This window comes from Eucyclogobius newberryi, unplaced genomic scaffold (assembly GCF_026437365.1).
Source record: "Eucyclogobius newberryi isolate DKJ021-1_F unplaced genomic scaffold, fEucNew1.0.hap1 SCAF_12, whole genome shotgun sequence".
NCBI lineage: Eukaryota > Metazoa > Chordata > Actinopteri > Gobiiformes > Gobiidae > Eucyclogobius > Eucyclogobius newberryi.
The window spans coordinates 6,234,932-6,251,724 of NW_027315746.1; the positions used below are offsets into that span (position 1 = coordinate 6,234,932).

Consider the following 16,793-nt stretch of genomic DNA (forward strand, 5'->3'; position numbering starts at 1 on the left):
TTTTTCAGCCAACACTTAAGCCGAGAGGTGAATATTCTTAACCCAGTGACAGTGGAGTGTTCCACAGTTTACAGCTCTTAAATATAGGAAAATGCAGAGGTATTTTACACTTATGGTTAAAGGAGACTCTTGTCTCTCTGCAGCGGGTTAGTCGCTGTTTAAATGTCCTAGAGTGGTTCAGGAGCCAAATTATTAATACATTTGGACCACAATTCGAGAAAACATCAATTACTGAAGCTTCAAAACCTTGTGGCAGTGATGAAATACTTATACTTGTGCTTAGTTGTAAATAAACCAATAAAGTGTCTAGCAACTGAAACATGGCGTGTAAGTGTTTTCAGAGGATGTTGAGCTTACTTTAAGTTTATTTGATTGATTTTATTGATTTTATTGATTTTATTGATTTTATTTAATTCATCCAATCATTTTAATTGTATTTATTGTATTTATTTCATTTATTTCATTTATTTCATTTATTTCATTTATTTCATTTATGTTCATGTATTTCATGTATTTCATGTATTTCATGTATTTCATGTATGGGACAGTGGGGCAGCCGTGCGTGTCGTGCAAACTGCTGTCGTGTCTTCAGGCCCGAGTATGAATGAGATCGTGTTTGTCAGAGCGAATGTGGGTCAGATATTAGCCCTGGTCTGCAATCCGCCGTGGTTACCGCGGGGACGTAAGCACAACAGAAACATCGACACAAGTCTCTCCGTGGGCAGTGACATTATATTAAATTATGAATCAAATTACAACTGCTAAAACGCATTGTTTTGTTTCAGCGACATAGACCATTTGCAGAAAATATGAAGACATGATGGTTTTTAGCACTTTTATAGTTTAAGTATTTGGAATATTACAGTAATTATTTGCACCAAAGACTTGTCTAGGCATTTTAGAAAGAAAATGTAGGATACTGGATGGGACATTGCTTCATTATGCAGTGTTCCCACAGAATAAACACATACAGAAGTGCGTGTTAAAGGGTAAACGCTGCCTCAGATCAGCACACGTCAGTTATTCCTGTGTTTGTTGGTTTAAACAAATCAAGCCGTGGCTCAGATGCAAATAATGCCTGATTTTGCATGAACTCAGCGTCGATCATTTGCATTGTCGGAACATGTTTTCCATCAAACTGACCTCTGTCCATGTGTTTGCTTCTGTCCCTGCGAGGCTCCCGTAGTCGAGATGATGAATGATGAGTGACTTTGGCAGGAAAAGTCCAGATGGAGAGAACATTTTCAATTGTTTATGACGAAAATCCTGTATTACAAGCAGAATTAGCTTATTTAGCCAACTGACTTCATCCAGTTCTACAATAATCACACTTCTCTGTTTGTACTTGATGCTTCTATTTTTTCAACAATTAAATCAGGTAAATAAAGATGTTCTTGATACTAGATTTAGACGCTGATTTGAACACATTTTATTTAAAAGATGCACATTCTCAGGATACAACTGGAACCTTCTTGACAAGTTTTAGAAATGTCTTCATCTGTAGATACTATTTTGTCTTATACAGTGTTTTTTATAATATTGAATAATGAAATCGAAATCGAGTATGACAATTCAGTTTAAAGTTACTGCAGTTTAACAATTGAACATAACAAGGATCAACTTTGGTCACTTGAGTTTACTTTTTGAATAGTTTGTGCTGCGTGAAGTAGTTGATAATATCACAAAAGTAGTTGTACTTTGTTTGTATAGTGTTTACTGTATTCTTTAGAAATACTTAGAATGTGTCTGTTATTCACTGTTTTGTCAGAACCAGATTACACTAAATATAAAAAAGAATAACACATGTGTTTTTGTGTGACTGACTTGTACTTCTACTTGAGAAGTATTATTTGAAAGTAACTGACACACACACGAACAGTTATGTCTAACTGGACAAATACTCTGCATAATAATGATTCTTGTGTTTTTACAGTGTTCACTTGAGTTATTATGGTGTGACTCACAGCCATACGGTCGTGATAGTAATATAAAAGTACTTTTCATGCAAAGCTTTTATCTGTATTTGTAATTAGGATTCAGCAGACGCAAACGCATTTGAAAATTAATTAAAACTTTGGTTCAGTCTAAGCAGTTGTTTAATGTGCAGTTCATATACTCAAACCAGGAGGAAGTAGGTATTTTGAATCTGAGAAGTCATTGACTAAATACATGCCCTGCAAGTCAATGTCAAGTGTCAAGTGTCAAGTGTCAAGTGTCAAGAGTCAAGTGTCAAGTGTCAAGTGTCAAGTGTCAAGTGTCAAGTGTCAAGAGTCAAGAGTCAAGAGTCAAGAGTCAAGTGTCAAGTGTCAAGTGTCAAGTGTCAAGAGTCAAGAGTCAAGTGTCAAGTGTCAAGTGTCAAGAGTCAAGAGTCGAGTCAAATGTCAAGTGTCAAGTGTCAAGTGTCAAGTGTCAAGTGTCAAGTGTCAAGTGTCAAGAGTCAAGAGTCAAGTGTCAAGTGTCAAGTGTCAAGTGTCAAGAGTCAAGAGTCAAGTGTCAAGTGTCAAGTGTCAAGTGTCAAGTGTCAAGAGTCAAGAGTCAAGAGTCAAGAGTCAAGTGTCAAGTGTCAAGTGTCAAGTGTCAAGAGTCAAGTGTCAAGTGTCAAGTGTCAAGTGTCAAGAGTCAAGAGTCAAGAGTCAAGTGTCAAGTGTCAAGTGTCAAGTGTCAAGAGTCAAGAGTAAAGTGTCAAGTGTCAAGTGTCAAGTGTCAAGAGTCAAGAGTCAAGAGTCAAGTGTCAAGTGTCAAGTGTCAAGTGTCAAGTGTCAAGTGTCAAGAGTCAAGAGTCAAGAGTCAAGAGTCAAGTGTCAAGTGTCAAGTGTCAAGAGTCAAGAGTCAAGAGTCAAGTGTCAAGTGTCAAGTGTCAAGTGTCAAGAGTCAAGTGTCAAGTGTCAAGTGTCAAGAGTCAAGAGTCAAGAGTCAAGAGTCAAGTGTCAAGTGTCAAGTGTCAAGAGTCAAGAGTCAAGTGTCAAGTGTCAAGAGTCAAGAGTCAAGAGTCAAGTGTCAAGTGTCAAGTGTCAAGTGTCAAGTGTCAAGAGTCAAGAGTCAAGAGTCAAGTGTCAAGTGTCAAGTGTCAAGTGTCAAGAGTCAAGAGTCAAGTGTCAAGTGTCAAGAGTCAAGAGTCAAGAGTCAAGAGTCAAGTGTCAAGTGTCAAGAGTCAAGAGTCAAGAGTCAAGTGTCAAGTGTCAAGTGTCAAGTGTCAAGAGTCAAGTGTCAAGAGTCAAGAGTCAAGAGTCAAGAGTCAAGTGTCAAGTGTCAAGTGTCAAGTGTCAAGAGTCAAGAGTCAAGTGTCAAGTGTCAAGTGTCAAGAGTCAAGAGTCAAGAGTCAAGTGTCAAGAGTCAAGAGTCAAGTGTCAAGAGTCAAGAGTCAAGTGTCAAGAGTCAAGAGTCAAGAGTCAAGTGTCAAGAGTCAAGAGTCAAGTGTCAAGAGTCAAGAGTCAAGTGTCAAGTGTCAAGAGTCAAGTGTCAAGTGTCAAGAGTCAAGTGTCAAGTGTCAAGAGTCAAGAGTCAAGAGTCAAGAGTCAAGAGTCAAGAGTCAAGTGTCAAGTGTCAAGAGTCAAGAGTCAAGTGTCAAGTGTCAAGTGTCAAGAGTCAAGAGTCAAGTGTCAAGAGTCAAGAGTCAAGTGTCAAGTGTCAAGAGTCAAGTGTCAAGTGTCAAGAGTCAAGTGTCAAGTGTCAAGTGTCAAGTGTCAAGAGTCAAGAGTCAAGAGTCAAGTGTCAAGAGTCAAGAGTCAAGTGTCAAGAGTCAAGAGTCAAGAGTCAAGTGTCAAGTGTCAAGAGTCAAGAGTCAAGTGTCAAGAGTCAAGAGTCAAGAGTCAAGTGTCAAGAGTCAAGAGTCAAGTGTCAAGTGTCAAGTGTCAAGAGTCAAGTGTCAAGTGTCAAGAGTCAAGAGGCAAGTGTCAAGTGTCAAGTGTCAAGAGTCAAGTGTCAAGTGTCAAGTGTCAAGTGTCAAGTGTCAAGAGTCAAGAGTCAAGAGTCAAGAGTCAAGTGTCAAGTGTCAAGAGTCAAGAGTCAAGTGTCAAGTGTCAAGAGTCAAGTGTCAAGTGTCAAGAGTCAAGAGTCAAGAGTCAAGTGTCAAGTGTCAAGTGTCAAGAGTCAAGTGTCAAGTGTCAAGTGTCAAGAGTCAAGTGTCAAGTGTCAAGTGTCAAGTGTCAAGTGTCAAGAGTCAAGTGTCAAGTGTCAAGTGTCAAGAGTCAAGTGTCAAGTGTCAAGTGTCAAGTGTCAAGAGTCAAGAGTCAAGTGTCAAGTGTCAAGTGTCAAGTGTCAAGTGTCAAGAGTCAAGTGTCAAGTGTCAAGTGTCAAGAGTCAAGAGTCAAGAGTCAAGAGTCAAGAGTCAAGTGTCAAGTGTCAAGTGTCAAGAGTCAAGTGTCAAGTGTCAAGTGTCAAGTGTCAAGTGCTCTAGTAAAGGCTCAAACACAATGATACACAGAATATGAAGAAGTATTAGTGCAATATTCAGGTTTGAAAAGGCAGATTAAACTGTCTCAGTCGCTCCCAAAACTCCACCTGACTCCATGCGTTCTCCTTTCTGCTGTTAAATCATCTGTGGAGGTTTCATCTGTGGAGGTTTCATCTGTGGAGGTTTCATCTGTGGAGGTTTCATCTGGGGTGGTTTCATCTGTGGAGGTTTCATCTGTAGAGGTTTCATCTGTAGAGGTTTCATCTGTGGAGGAGGTTTCATCTGTGGAGGAGGTTTCATCTGTGGAGGTTTCATCTGTGGAGGTTTCATCTGGGGTGGTTTCATCTGTGGAGGTTTCATCAGTGGAGGAGGTTTCATCTGTGGAGGAGGTTTCATCTGTGGAGGAGGTTTCATCTGTAGAGGTTTCATCAGTGGAGGTTTCATCAGTGGAGGTTTCATCAGTGGAGGTTTCATCTGTGGAGGTTTCATCAGTGGAGGTTTCATCAGTGGAGGTTTCATCAGTGGAGGTTTCATAATTGTAGGTTTCATCTGTGGAGGTTTCATCTGGGGTGGTTTCATCTGTGGAGGTTTCATCAGTGGAGGAGGTTTCATCTGTGGAGGAGGTTTCATCTGTGGAGGAGGTTTCATCTGTAGAGGTTTCATCTGTGGAGGTTTCATCTGTGGAGGTTTCATCTGTGGTGGTTTCATCTGTGGAGGTTTCATCTGTGGAGGTTTCATCTGTAGAGGTTTCATCTGTGAAGGTTTCATCTGTGGTGGTTTAATTTGTGGAGGTTTCATCTGTGGAGGTTTCATCCGTGGTGGTTTCATCTGGGGTGGTTTCATCTGTGGTGGTTTCATCTGTTGAGGTTGCATCTGTGGAGGTTTCATCTGTGGAGGTTTCATCTGTGGTGGTTTCATCTGTGGAGGTTTCATCTGTGGAGGTTTCATCTGTGGAGGTTTCATCTGTGGTGGTTTCATCTGTGGAGGTTTCATCTGTGAAGGTTTCATCTGTGGTGGTTTCATCTGTGGAGGTTTCATCTGTGGAGGTTTCATCTGTGGAGGTTTCATCTGTGGTGGTTTCATCTGTGGAGGTTTCATGTGAAGGTTTCATCTGTGGTGGTTTCATCTGTGGAGGTTTCATCTGTGGAGGTTTCATCTGTGGTGGTGTCATCTGTGAAGGTTTCATGTGAAGGTTTCATCTGTGGTGGTTTCATCTGTGGAGGTTTCATCTGTATTGGTTTCATCTGGGGTGGTTTCATCAGTGGATGTTTCATCTGTGGAGGTTTCATCAGTGGAGGTTTCATCAGTGGAGGTTTCATCAGTGGAGGTTTCATCTGTGGAGGTTTCATCTGTGCAGCCCATATGAGATGTCTCAAACCCCCAGAGCCCTGGGACAATGCAGCATGTTTAAACTGTTCTGAAGCTGAACAACATGTAAATCAATCATTATGATTTATTAATGATGTATTATCTTTGCCCCTCTCGCTCAGTGATGCCGGACAGCCCCAGCTTCCCGTACAGACGCTACGACCGACTTCCTCCCATCAACCAGTTCTCCATCGAGAGCGACTCAGACCTGTCCGAAACCGCCGAGCTCATCGAGGAGTACGACGTGTTCGACCCGTCCCGCCCGCGGCCCAAAGTCATCCTGGTCATCGGTAAGACACTCAGAAGCACACGTGTACGAGACGAGACTTTATATTCACGCATTCATATTATTGATATTGATCAATAATTTGATCATATTATTATTGATAATATTGAAAAACAACAGACTGGAGCCTCCAGTTCAAACAAGGATAAAGTCTTTACTACACACATGTAGTACTTTTACGCAAGAGTGCAGACACTCGCACATTATCTAGTTATTATTTAGTCCTGCTTAGTCTTAGTTTTTATTTGTTTTTGTCCTGGTTTAGTCTTCATTTAGTACTGATTAGTCTTGGTTTTGTCCTGATTTAGTCATGGTTTTGTCTTCATTTAGTCTTGGTCTAGTTTTAGTTTCGTCCTGGTTTCATTCTGGTTTCGTCTCCTGGTACAGTTTAGTCCACACTAAGTGCTAGCTTACGTTTTGCCCTGGTTTCGTCCTGGTTTTGTCCTGGTTTTGTCCTGGTTTAGTCCTGGTTTAGTCCTGGTTTTGTCCTGGTTTAGTCCTGGTTTTGTCCTGGTTTTGTCCTGGTTTCATCCTGGTTCTTCCTGGTTTCGTCATGGTTTTGTCCTGGTTTCGTCCTGGTTTTGTCCTGGTTTAGTCCTGGTTTTGTCCTGGTTTTGTCCTGGTTTTGTCCTGGTTTTGTCCTGGTTTCGTCCTGGTTTCGTCCTGGTTTCGTCCTGGTTTTGTCCTGGTTTCGTCCTGGTTTCGTCCTGGTTTCGTCCTGGTTTCGTCCTGGTTTTGTCCTGGTTTCGTCCTGGTTTTGTCCTGGTTCTTCCTGGTTTCGTCATGGTTTCGTCCTGGTTTAGTCCTGGTTTTGTCCTGGTTCTTCCTGGTTTTGTCCTGGTTTTGTCCTGGTTTAGTCCTGGTTTCGTCCTGGTTTTGTCCTGGTTTTGTCCTGGTTTCGTCCTGGTTTCGTCCTGGTTTCGTCCTGGTTTTGTCCTGGTTTCGTCCTGGTTTCGTCCTGGTTTGGTTTCGTCCTGGTTTCGTCCTGGTTTTGTCCTGGTTTCGTCCTGGTTTTGTCCTGGTTCTTCCTGGTTTCGTCATGGTTTCGTCCTGGTTTAGTCCTGGTTTAGTCCTGGTTTTGTCCTGGTTCTTCCTGGTTTTGTCCTGGTTTTGTCCTGGTTTAGTCCTGGTTTCGTCCTGGTTTTGTCCTGGTTTTGTCCTGGTTTCGTCCTGGTTTCGTCCTGGTTTCGTCCTGGTTTTGTCCTGGTTTCGTCCTGGTTTCGTCCTGGTTTGGTTTCGTCCTGGTTTCGTCCTGGTTTTGTCCTGGTTTCGTCCTGGTTTTGTCCTGGTTCTTCCTGGTTTCGTCATGGTTTCGTCCTGGTTTAGTCCTGGTTTTGTCCTGGTTCTTCCTGGTTTTGTCCTGGTTTTGTCCTGGTTTAGTCCTGGTTTCGTCCTGGTTTTGTCCTGGTTTAGTCCTGGTTTTGTCCTGGTTTAGTCCTGGTTTTGTCCTGGTTCTTCCTGGTTTTGTCCTGGTTTAATCCTGGTTTCGTCCTGGTTTCGTCCTGGTTTCGTCCTGGTTTTGTCCTGGTTTAGTCCTGGTATTGTCCTGGTTTAGTCCTGGTTTTGTCCTGGTTCTTCCTGGTTTCGTCCTGGTTTTGTCCTGGTTTAGTCCTGGTTTTGTCCTGGTTTCGTCCTGGTTTTGTCCTGGTTTAGTCCTGGTTTTGTCCTGGTTTTGTCCTGGTTTTGTCCTGGTTTTGTCCTGGTTTCGTCCTGGTTTAGTCCTGGTTTTGTCCTGGTTTTGTCCTGGTTTTGTCCTGGTTTTGTCCTGGTTTCGTCCTGGTTTCGTCCTGGTTTCGTCCTGGTTTTGTCCTGGTTTTGTCCTGGTTTCGTCCTGGTTTGGTTTCGTCCTGGTTTCGTCCTGGTTTTGTCCTGGTTTCGTCCTGGTTTTGTCCTGGTTCTTCCTGGTTTCGTCATGGTTTCGTCCTGGTTTAGTCCTGGTTTTGTCCTGGTTCTTCCTGGTTTTGTCCTGGTTTTGTCCTGGTTTAGTCCTGGTTTCGTCCTGGTTTTGTCCTGGTTTTGTCCTGGTTTAGTCCTGGTTTTGTCCTGGTTTAGTCCTGGTTTTGTCCTGGTTCTTCCTGGTTTTGTCCTGGTTTAATCCTGGTTTCGTCCTGGTTTCGTCCTGGTTTAGTCCTGGTTTCGTCCTGGTTTTGTCCTGGTTTAGTCCTGGTATTGTCCTGGTTTAGTCCTGGTTTTGTCCTGGTTCTTCCTGGTTTCGTCCTGGTTTTGTCCTGGTTTAGTCCTGGTTTTGTCCTGGTTTAGTCCTGGTTTTGTCCTGGTTTCGTCCTGGTACAGTTCAGTCCTCTCTAAGCACCAACTAAAGTTCTGCCTTGGTTTCATCCACAGTTCGGTTCTTTATTAAACTACTAGAAAAAACCCAAACTGAAAATGGGTCTTTGGGTCATGAAAGCTCCAAAACGTCACACTCGCAGTCGCCCACATCCTCGCAGATTCAGATTAGGCAGTATTAACCATCGGCAGAGTGGTTTTCCTGGTATTTTGCGCGCGGGCCGGGTGCCGTGGCGATGATCCTGTTGCCATGTCACTCTCGTTGTCAGACACTCTCGCTGGTCTAATCTGATTAACATGACGAGACTGCATTAACCTGGTCCGGAGACTGAAGAGTGGCAGCTGCACAGTGGGAGCTGCAGCGTGACGCAACATATGCAAATGAAGGCTTTTTCCCTCCGTGAATACACTGTGCGTGCCAACATGCTGATAATAGAGCTGAAATATGTCGGAAATTGTTGCGATGTGGCTGTTTAAGTGCTGAGATATGGATATTATTGCAATATTTGTGGATACTTTCTGACACAATCGCATCAGCTATTCATGCCTTCGTTTATTAGTCAAACTCTCCGGGAATAAAACCTTAAAAGAGAAAAAATCAATACTAATTTACAGTAGTTTCCGGAGTATAAGTCGCACCAGCCAAAAAATGCATACTAGAGAAGAATAAAACATCTATAAGTCGCACTGGAGTATGAAATGCGGTTGCAAATGTGAAAATAACAAATAATATCACATATAAGTTGCTCCGGAGTATAAATATATAAGTATAAGTATAAGTCGCACCTCGGCCAAAACTATGAAAAAAGGTGTGATTTATAGTCCGGAAAATACGGTAAATGATCTAGAAAAGTGTAAAAGAATAAAAATCAACCTTTTTCAACATTTTGTAATATATTGCTGTGATTACTGATTGAGTACTTTAGAAAAATATTGCGAAACCTTAATTGATATATACTTAAGGCTTCACTATGCATTTATTCTGTTGGAGAAACCGGCTTGTTTCCATGGATATGAGATAAACAGGTGAAGCCACGTCACGGTTAAATTCCAGGAGAATTCATGTTTGTCAATGGGATTTTTAGCAATTAAAGTGAATAAAACTGAATAAATGCACGAGAAAAGTTTAATGCCAAACTGTGGAACATTTTGCCATTGGAATTTCCCTATTGTGGGGCAAATAAATAATAAATATCATATTTTACCTTATTTTATTCCAGGCGAAGCAACACAATCAAGTCAGTTACATAGTGCGCCTTTAAAGGACACGTACTACGCAAATTAGACTTTTATTACATTGTTCTTTCATCAAAAACACACCTGGAGTTGTATTCCGCCTCATTCACGCTTGTTTATTCCTCCATAGTAACAGTAATAATCTGCTTTCGATTGACGCAGTACTAATACAAGTCCCGTGTCCTTTGACGAGCCGCTTTACACGCCTGTACTACAGTTTTCTGCGTACTCCGGGAAACACGCGGCGAGTGAATTCATCCTTCCCACATAAACGTGGATTGTTCTGATTGTTGCGTTCACAGCAGAGCGAGGACACCTGCAGTTCTCTCTTTGTGCTCAGTTCTATGGACACTTCCACGCACTGTTCGCTTTCTATGGTGGAGCTTTATGCTGTTGCTTTTCCTTGTGTGGAAGCAGTTTCAGACACAAGAGAGGAGAATGTACTGACAGTTTCCACAGTAACTAAGTGTAGGATTTAGCAGGGCTGTGGGTCTTTGCATTTGTATTTAAACTGGATTAAAAACAGACACATTTTAGATTTGTTTCGAGCTCTTACAGGAGAAAATGTCATTACCGTATTTTCCGGACTATAAGTTGCACCTTTTTTCATAGTTTTGGCCGGGGTGCAACTTATACTTATATTTATACTCATATACTTATACTCCAGTGCAACTTATATGTTTTTTTCTTCTCTTTTATGCATTTTTTAGCTGGTGCGACTTATAGTCCGGAAAATACGGTATTTCAGTCGTCACAATTATTTCTATTGAACATTGAGCTTTTTTAAAATACATTTTAACCAAATATTGATTGAAATATGACGACTCAAGGCAGAGAATATTTACGAATAAAGTGTATTCTTAATGAAAATCTGAAATTGTTCATTCTTTTTTGACACTTTGATTTGATAAAGCTGCTGTCTTTGTTAAAAACACTCTATTTTTGCAGGTGTTTTAAAGTCATTATAGTCAAGATAATGACTGCCATACTTTTTACACTTGATTTGTGCATCTGTTTTTAGCAACTGTAGCATATGCAGCTGAGCGATTTGCAAAATTTAGTGCACATTTCATCATCACAAGCGGTTTATTCATGGCTTTTCCTGCATTATTCAGGCTCCGTCCTCCCTTCAGAGCCCCGTGCATGCGTCCTCTCTGCATCTGTCGTCAGTAATCCAGGTAGAGATGTCAGCAGACGTAACCAAGCGAGATTAGATTTGAGGAGATGGAGAAGCTGATGGTTCTGCTGCTGCGGCGGAGACGGTTCATGTCAAACGAATGAATCTAGTTCTAGCAGAGTAAATATACAGTATAATAGCTAGAATAATCAGATAAACCAATGATTTTGTGTATTTTTAGCGTTAACTGACAGAGTACAGTGTGTTTTAAAATAACTCTTTGAATCTGTGGCAATTTCTTTTCAGTTTTTGCCTCTAGTTTTCATTTTCCTGCATCATTTTCCTTGTCTAAACGGGTGTGATATGTCAGGAAAACAATCAAATGAATCACATCAGATGTTACTGTTTGCATGACATTTTAATATAATAAACTGATCACTCCAGAAATCAGACAAAGATCAGATTTGCATGTCTCCAGACGCAGAGTTATTTATATATTTTGTCTCTGCCTTTATATCTTCACAAGCTGCAGACTCTAAAGAGGCCGAAAGCAATTAAAGAAATGGTGCGTGATTTTGTTTGTATTTGAGTTTAAATTATGTCTACTTCAGTTTTTCTTTTGATTTGTTCTCGCTGGTCGTTTTGCGTTTTGTTCTGTTTCTCTGTTTCTACAAATTGGTGGGAGAAAAATGAAATATAAGAATGAGATTAGAGTTTATATAAAGCATGTGTGTGCCAGGGAGTTTAAAGGACCCGTTCTTTGTGCGTTTTTTGGCCTTTAGACTCGCTTGAAACCTTTTGTTTTTGCTGTAAAAAGCAAGGGAAGACTTCAGTTTAATGCACATATTTACACTACAGCTTTGAACAGGAGTAATACACGTCTTCTGAGTCGGTTTTAACACTGTCTGTGCAATGGTAGTGGTACTTTTAAGGGGTTTTGGTGCTGGTTGTGGTGGTATGGCATTAAACTCATATACAGCCATGGATTTACTGTATTCTCTGGACCGTAAGTCGCACCTTTTTTCATAGTTTTTACCTATGTCTTATACTCCAGAGCGACTTATGCGATATTATTTGTTATTTTCACATGACAACCACAAGAGGGCGCTCTAGGCTCTAAGTGACGCAGAAGAAGAATCTGCACTTCCTCTTCCTCTGGAGTTTGTGGAGTTGTTTAGAAGTGACACAGAGGAAGAAGAATTCAATGGATTTAGTGATTTGGGGTAAAACTGATGCTTTGCTAAACTTGTTAGCATGTTCTTTATGCTATAGTTATCTGAATAACTGTTCATATGTTACGTTAACATACCAGACACTTACCACAGTTCTGTCTGTGCCTCATGTAGCTGAAGGTGTTAGCGTTAGCATACGTCATGTAGCTGAAGGTGTTAGCGTTAGCATACGTCATGTAGCTGAAGGTGTTAGCGTTAGCATATGTTATGTAGCTGAAGGTGTTAGCGTTAGCATACGTCATGTAGCTGAAGGTGTAAGCGTTAGCATTTATTTATAGGAGATCTTCTACTGAAAGTGTTTTTCAGACTTCCTATAAGTGATCTGTTCTTCTGTATCTACCTCTGTATCTACCTGCGTTGCACCAATGAAATTTCCCCATGTGGGACAATAAAGGAATATCTTATGTAGCTGAAGGTGTTAGCGTTAGCATACGTTATGTGGCTGAAGGTGTTAGCGTTAGCATACGTCATGTAGCTGAAGGTGTTAGCGTTAGCATACGTCATGTAGCTGAAGGTGTTAGCGTTAGCATACGTCATGTAGCTGAAGGTGTAAGCGTTAGCATACATCATGTAGCTGAAGGTGTTAGCGTTAGCATACGTCATGTGGCTGAAGGTGTTAGCGTTAGCATACGTCATGTAGCTGAAGGTGTTAGCGTTAGCATACGTCATGTAGCTGAAGGTGTTAGCGTTAGCATACGTCATGTAGCTGAAGGTGTTAGCGTTAGCATACGTACACCTATTCACCATGTTCTCTCATCTGTTATTATTTTAAACTGCATTTACAGATGAAATGTCTGTTCTTGGTCTTGGATTTTATCAAATACATACATTAAGATCGGGTTTAGTCCTTGATTTTCCTGGTTACGACGTGATGGAGATCAGCTGCTAAACTTGGCCGTGGAGAGTTGGTCGTGCAGACACACACCAGCTGGTTTATTAGCGCGCTCATTATCTGGCAAACCAAGCCCGCGTTTCTCTGCTGGATCGACTTCTGCTTTTCGCACGCCGAGGAACAACACGGGTCTCGTCTCTGGTCGGACCGAAAGCCACCGCATCGTCCTCCGCGAGCCAATCAGAACGAGCCGCGGCAATAACACGAGTCGTTTGCCAACTTCCGAACGACCGGGAAACGATTCAAATGTGGCAAAACAACACAGAGAATAGTTTGTCCAGTGCCTCCAGAGTTTTTGTTGGCACTTTATGAATTACGTACTAAGTTTCTAACCACGGCATTCAGTGTGGGAACCTTATTTTGCACAAACCGCAAACTGGAACGTTCAATAAAGTGCAAAGTTCACCATAAACAGGCCTGAAGTGTCTTGAATTGACCTTTACCGTAACTGCACCATAAGGGGGCAGTGTAGAGCGGCGTGCGTTAAAGGTGCCATAACGTGCTTTTTTTCACGTTTCGTAGTCTATCCTAAGTGTATAATTGATAATAATAAGGGTTGTGCAACACCCTTAACATAATAGTTAAGAAATATCACCCAGACCTTGGACCCCCTCACCAACCCGGAAATGCAGACGGCTTGGTTTGATATTCGCCCCCACCCTTGTGAAAAGCGATCTGGCTCCCCCGCCCAACCCGTGACGTAGTCTCAGAGCGCGTGTGTGCCCCGCCCACCTGTGACGTAGCCCCACAGCTGTCTGCTCCGCGCTGCGCCGCCCCGCGCGAGTGAGTGAGAAACGATAGAACTTCAAATCAAGACTACTTTGAGCCGAAATAAATCTGGTGTTTATATATATATATATATATATATATATATATATATATATATATATATATATAAAAGTCTCATGTCCATCGCGCTCTTATTTCCTGGTTTTTCGGTATCGGATAGAACTTCTCTCCGTTTATTTTCCCGGTTGCTGCATCAACTGCCACATAAACCCTCACCATTGTGATAATAGTAAAGAGTGCGATATCATTAATGACGTTTTGGGCCTCTTTGAACCGTGTTTCCTCCTGCAGCCTGCAGCTGCACGGAGCCGGGGGGAAGGGGGCGGGAGGCGGCAGGCGGGAGGGGGAGGCGGGTGGAGAGGGGGGAGGGGGAGGGGGGATGATGACACGTGTCTGTGATTATGACGCGGTCCTGTGAACACCCCCCTTCAGTTTGGAGATTCGAGGAAAGGAGATAGTCTGTAATATAGCTAAACACTGCGGGAATCAATCATTCATGGGTACATATATGAAGCACAAATAGCAATGTAAGAAGGTTAAAAGCTCTGAAAAGTCGATTTTGCATGTTATGGGACCTTTAAGCTTTAAACAGCTCTTTGTCGCAGAGTTCATGTCTGATGATGACGATTGCTCTTCCAGACGGATAAAAAGACAAGTTGTGCTTTGAATGTGGTTTTGGTGAAGGTTTGGACTTTGAAAACTCAGAGGAGCGCTTTTGGATTTGCACCGAGTGACATAATGCAGTGGGACCACGGTGTTCTAAATACTCAGATACATGAACCAGTGGAATAAAGCATTAAAGTGCACATATAATGCACTCTTGTGGCTTTAATTGGCTTTTAAACTCACCTTTTGGATGAGCCTTTCATTTTATAATACTGTATTTTCCGGAGTATAAGTCGCACCAGCCAAAAAAATGAATAATAGAGAAGAAAAAAATTGTGAAAATAACAAATAATATCACATATAAGTCGCTCCTGAGTATAAGTCGCACCCTGGCCAAAATTATGAAAAAAAGTGCCACTTATAGTCCGGAAAATACGGTAATATTAATAATAAATGTAGCCTTTGTACAACAGGAAGGGTAGTTTAATAGAGCCATGATGTAACCGCAGAGGACTCACCTGTGACACAACAATCCAGGGCAAGTTCAAACGGAGCGATTTGAGGCTCAGCGAAGACGAGCTCGTGAACAGAACGAAAACAGGCGTAAATGAGGCCAAACGCAACTTTTTTTGACGAGAGAACTATTTCATGACGTGATTCAAGGTTGAGAAGATAAATTTAGCATAACATGAGTCTTTTATGACGAGACTGTGCCTACATACAGATCAAGATCAAAACTGGAACTAAACCCACATTAGATCGGGACTAAACCAGGACAAGAACAAAACCAAATCTTCATAAGGACCGGGCTCAGTTCAAGACCTGTCACCATAATTACCGTATTCTCCGGACTATAAGTCGCACCCTTTTTCATAGTTTTGGCCGGGGTGCGACTTATACTTATATTTATACTTATATACTTATACTCCAGAGCGACTTATATGTGATATTATTTGTTATTTTCACACTTGCAACTGCATTTCATACTCCAGTGTGACTTATATGTGTTTTTTTCTTCTCCATTTTGCATTTTTTGGCTGGTGCGACTTATACTCCGGAAAATACGGTACTATATTGAAGAATGATAGAGGTAATTATATTTTGTGAGGCTGAATATTTCTTGTGCACATCTAGTAAGAACTCCAGGCTCTCTATAAATTACTAACTGAATACTTCTTTTTCAACCATATTGTACATTTAAAGAGTTATTGTCACGTGTTTGAATATTCTAAACATATTTAAATCATATTATGAATGACTTCTGTTACGCTTCATAATGACTTCTCTCTTTTTGCCGGTCACGCCCCTGAAGTGAGTCCAGTCACGACCCGTGTAATCGATCACGTCTCGGCTTGTGGTCGTTTCTCGTCTCGTTTTGGAGGTTTCCAGAGCAGTTGACATCGCTATGGAAACTGCTCCGTGGCTTTGTGACGGGATCGACGCTCCGTTGTCTCACGCGGCGGCGCTTTAGCGGGCGCACAATAAACCAGTTCTGCAGAGTATTCGAGTGTTTGAAAATGCAACAGAATGGTTCGTTTCTCTGTTGAGTCGTGCTTAAGCAGCAGTCGCCCGGGTCAAGGTTTCACGCTGGTTTAGTCCTGATGTCTTGGTTTAGTCCTGGTTTAGTCCAGTTTTAGTTCGGGTTAAGTTCCAGTTTAGTCTCAGTTTGTGTGTGTGTGAACCCAGTCTTAAAGGACCATGTTTAAATGTTCAGCTTTTTTAATATTATTATTATTTAATTTAAATGTATTTTTTTAAATAAATAAAATAAAATAAATAAAATAAAATAAAATAAATAAAATAAAATAAATAAAATAAATAAAATAAATAAAATAAATAAAATAAATAAAATAAATAAAATAAATAAAATAGAATAAATAAAAACCATCGATGAGACACACACATTTGTAACACATATATTTGATTTAATGAAACATTTTTGAAAGCAGTGTATTTACCAGATACGGTTTAATAATGTTTGGTCCATATTTTGAAACAAGAACAGCCTTCATCTCTTATATTGTTGCATACGCTCCCTTTACCATCAAGGACGCCATCTTTGTCCATGGACAAGACACCTCGCCCACATCTCCCCCAGTGTCTGATGGTGAACAGGTGCGCGGGTGCACGGGAGAACGGGAGAACGTTTCCGTGGTTTCGAGGGCCCTTGGGTGCCCACGGATGTAGAAAAGTACATAAATACAGCCAGTTGACATTTAGACGTTTTGTGCCTCGAAGCGGAATTCTGTCAGTTTGGTTCTTTTTGATTTTTGACCTTTTTTTTGTCTCTTCAGCCTCTGCATGTTACAGTGTAGAGTGTCGTCTCTGGGCAGGTCAAAGACTCTAACATGACACGAGATGATAAAAGGAGGTCAAAAGTGCTCACAGACTTTCCTTCAGCCACGGTTTAAGGTGCAGTTTGGGAGTGGACAGTGACGGACGTTAGTGTCAGAGGAAGGACCAGACTGACCGGTGACAGAGAGAGCGACTGGGCTGGGCTGGTCTGTGTCGCCTCCTCAGTCTTTGCCGCCTCCTCCTTAGTCTGTGTCGCCTCCTCAGTCTTTGCCGCCTCCTCCTCAGTCTGTGTT

At 41.6% G+C, this 16,793-nt stretch overlaps 1 protein-coding gene across 1 annotated transcript in view; it reads left to right on the forward strand.

Moving 5' to 3' along the window:
- Positions 1–16,793, forward strand: part of ak5 (adenylate kinase 5) — a 157,333-nt gene that overhangs the window by 13,970 nt on the left and 126,570 nt on the right. Inside the window, exon 3 of the mRNA XM_072440655.1 lies at positions 5,884–6,051. Within this exon, the coding sequence (XP_072296756.1) occupies positions 5,884–6,051 (168 nt within the window). The remainder of the gene's footprint in view (positions 1–5,883; positions 6,052–16,793) is intronic.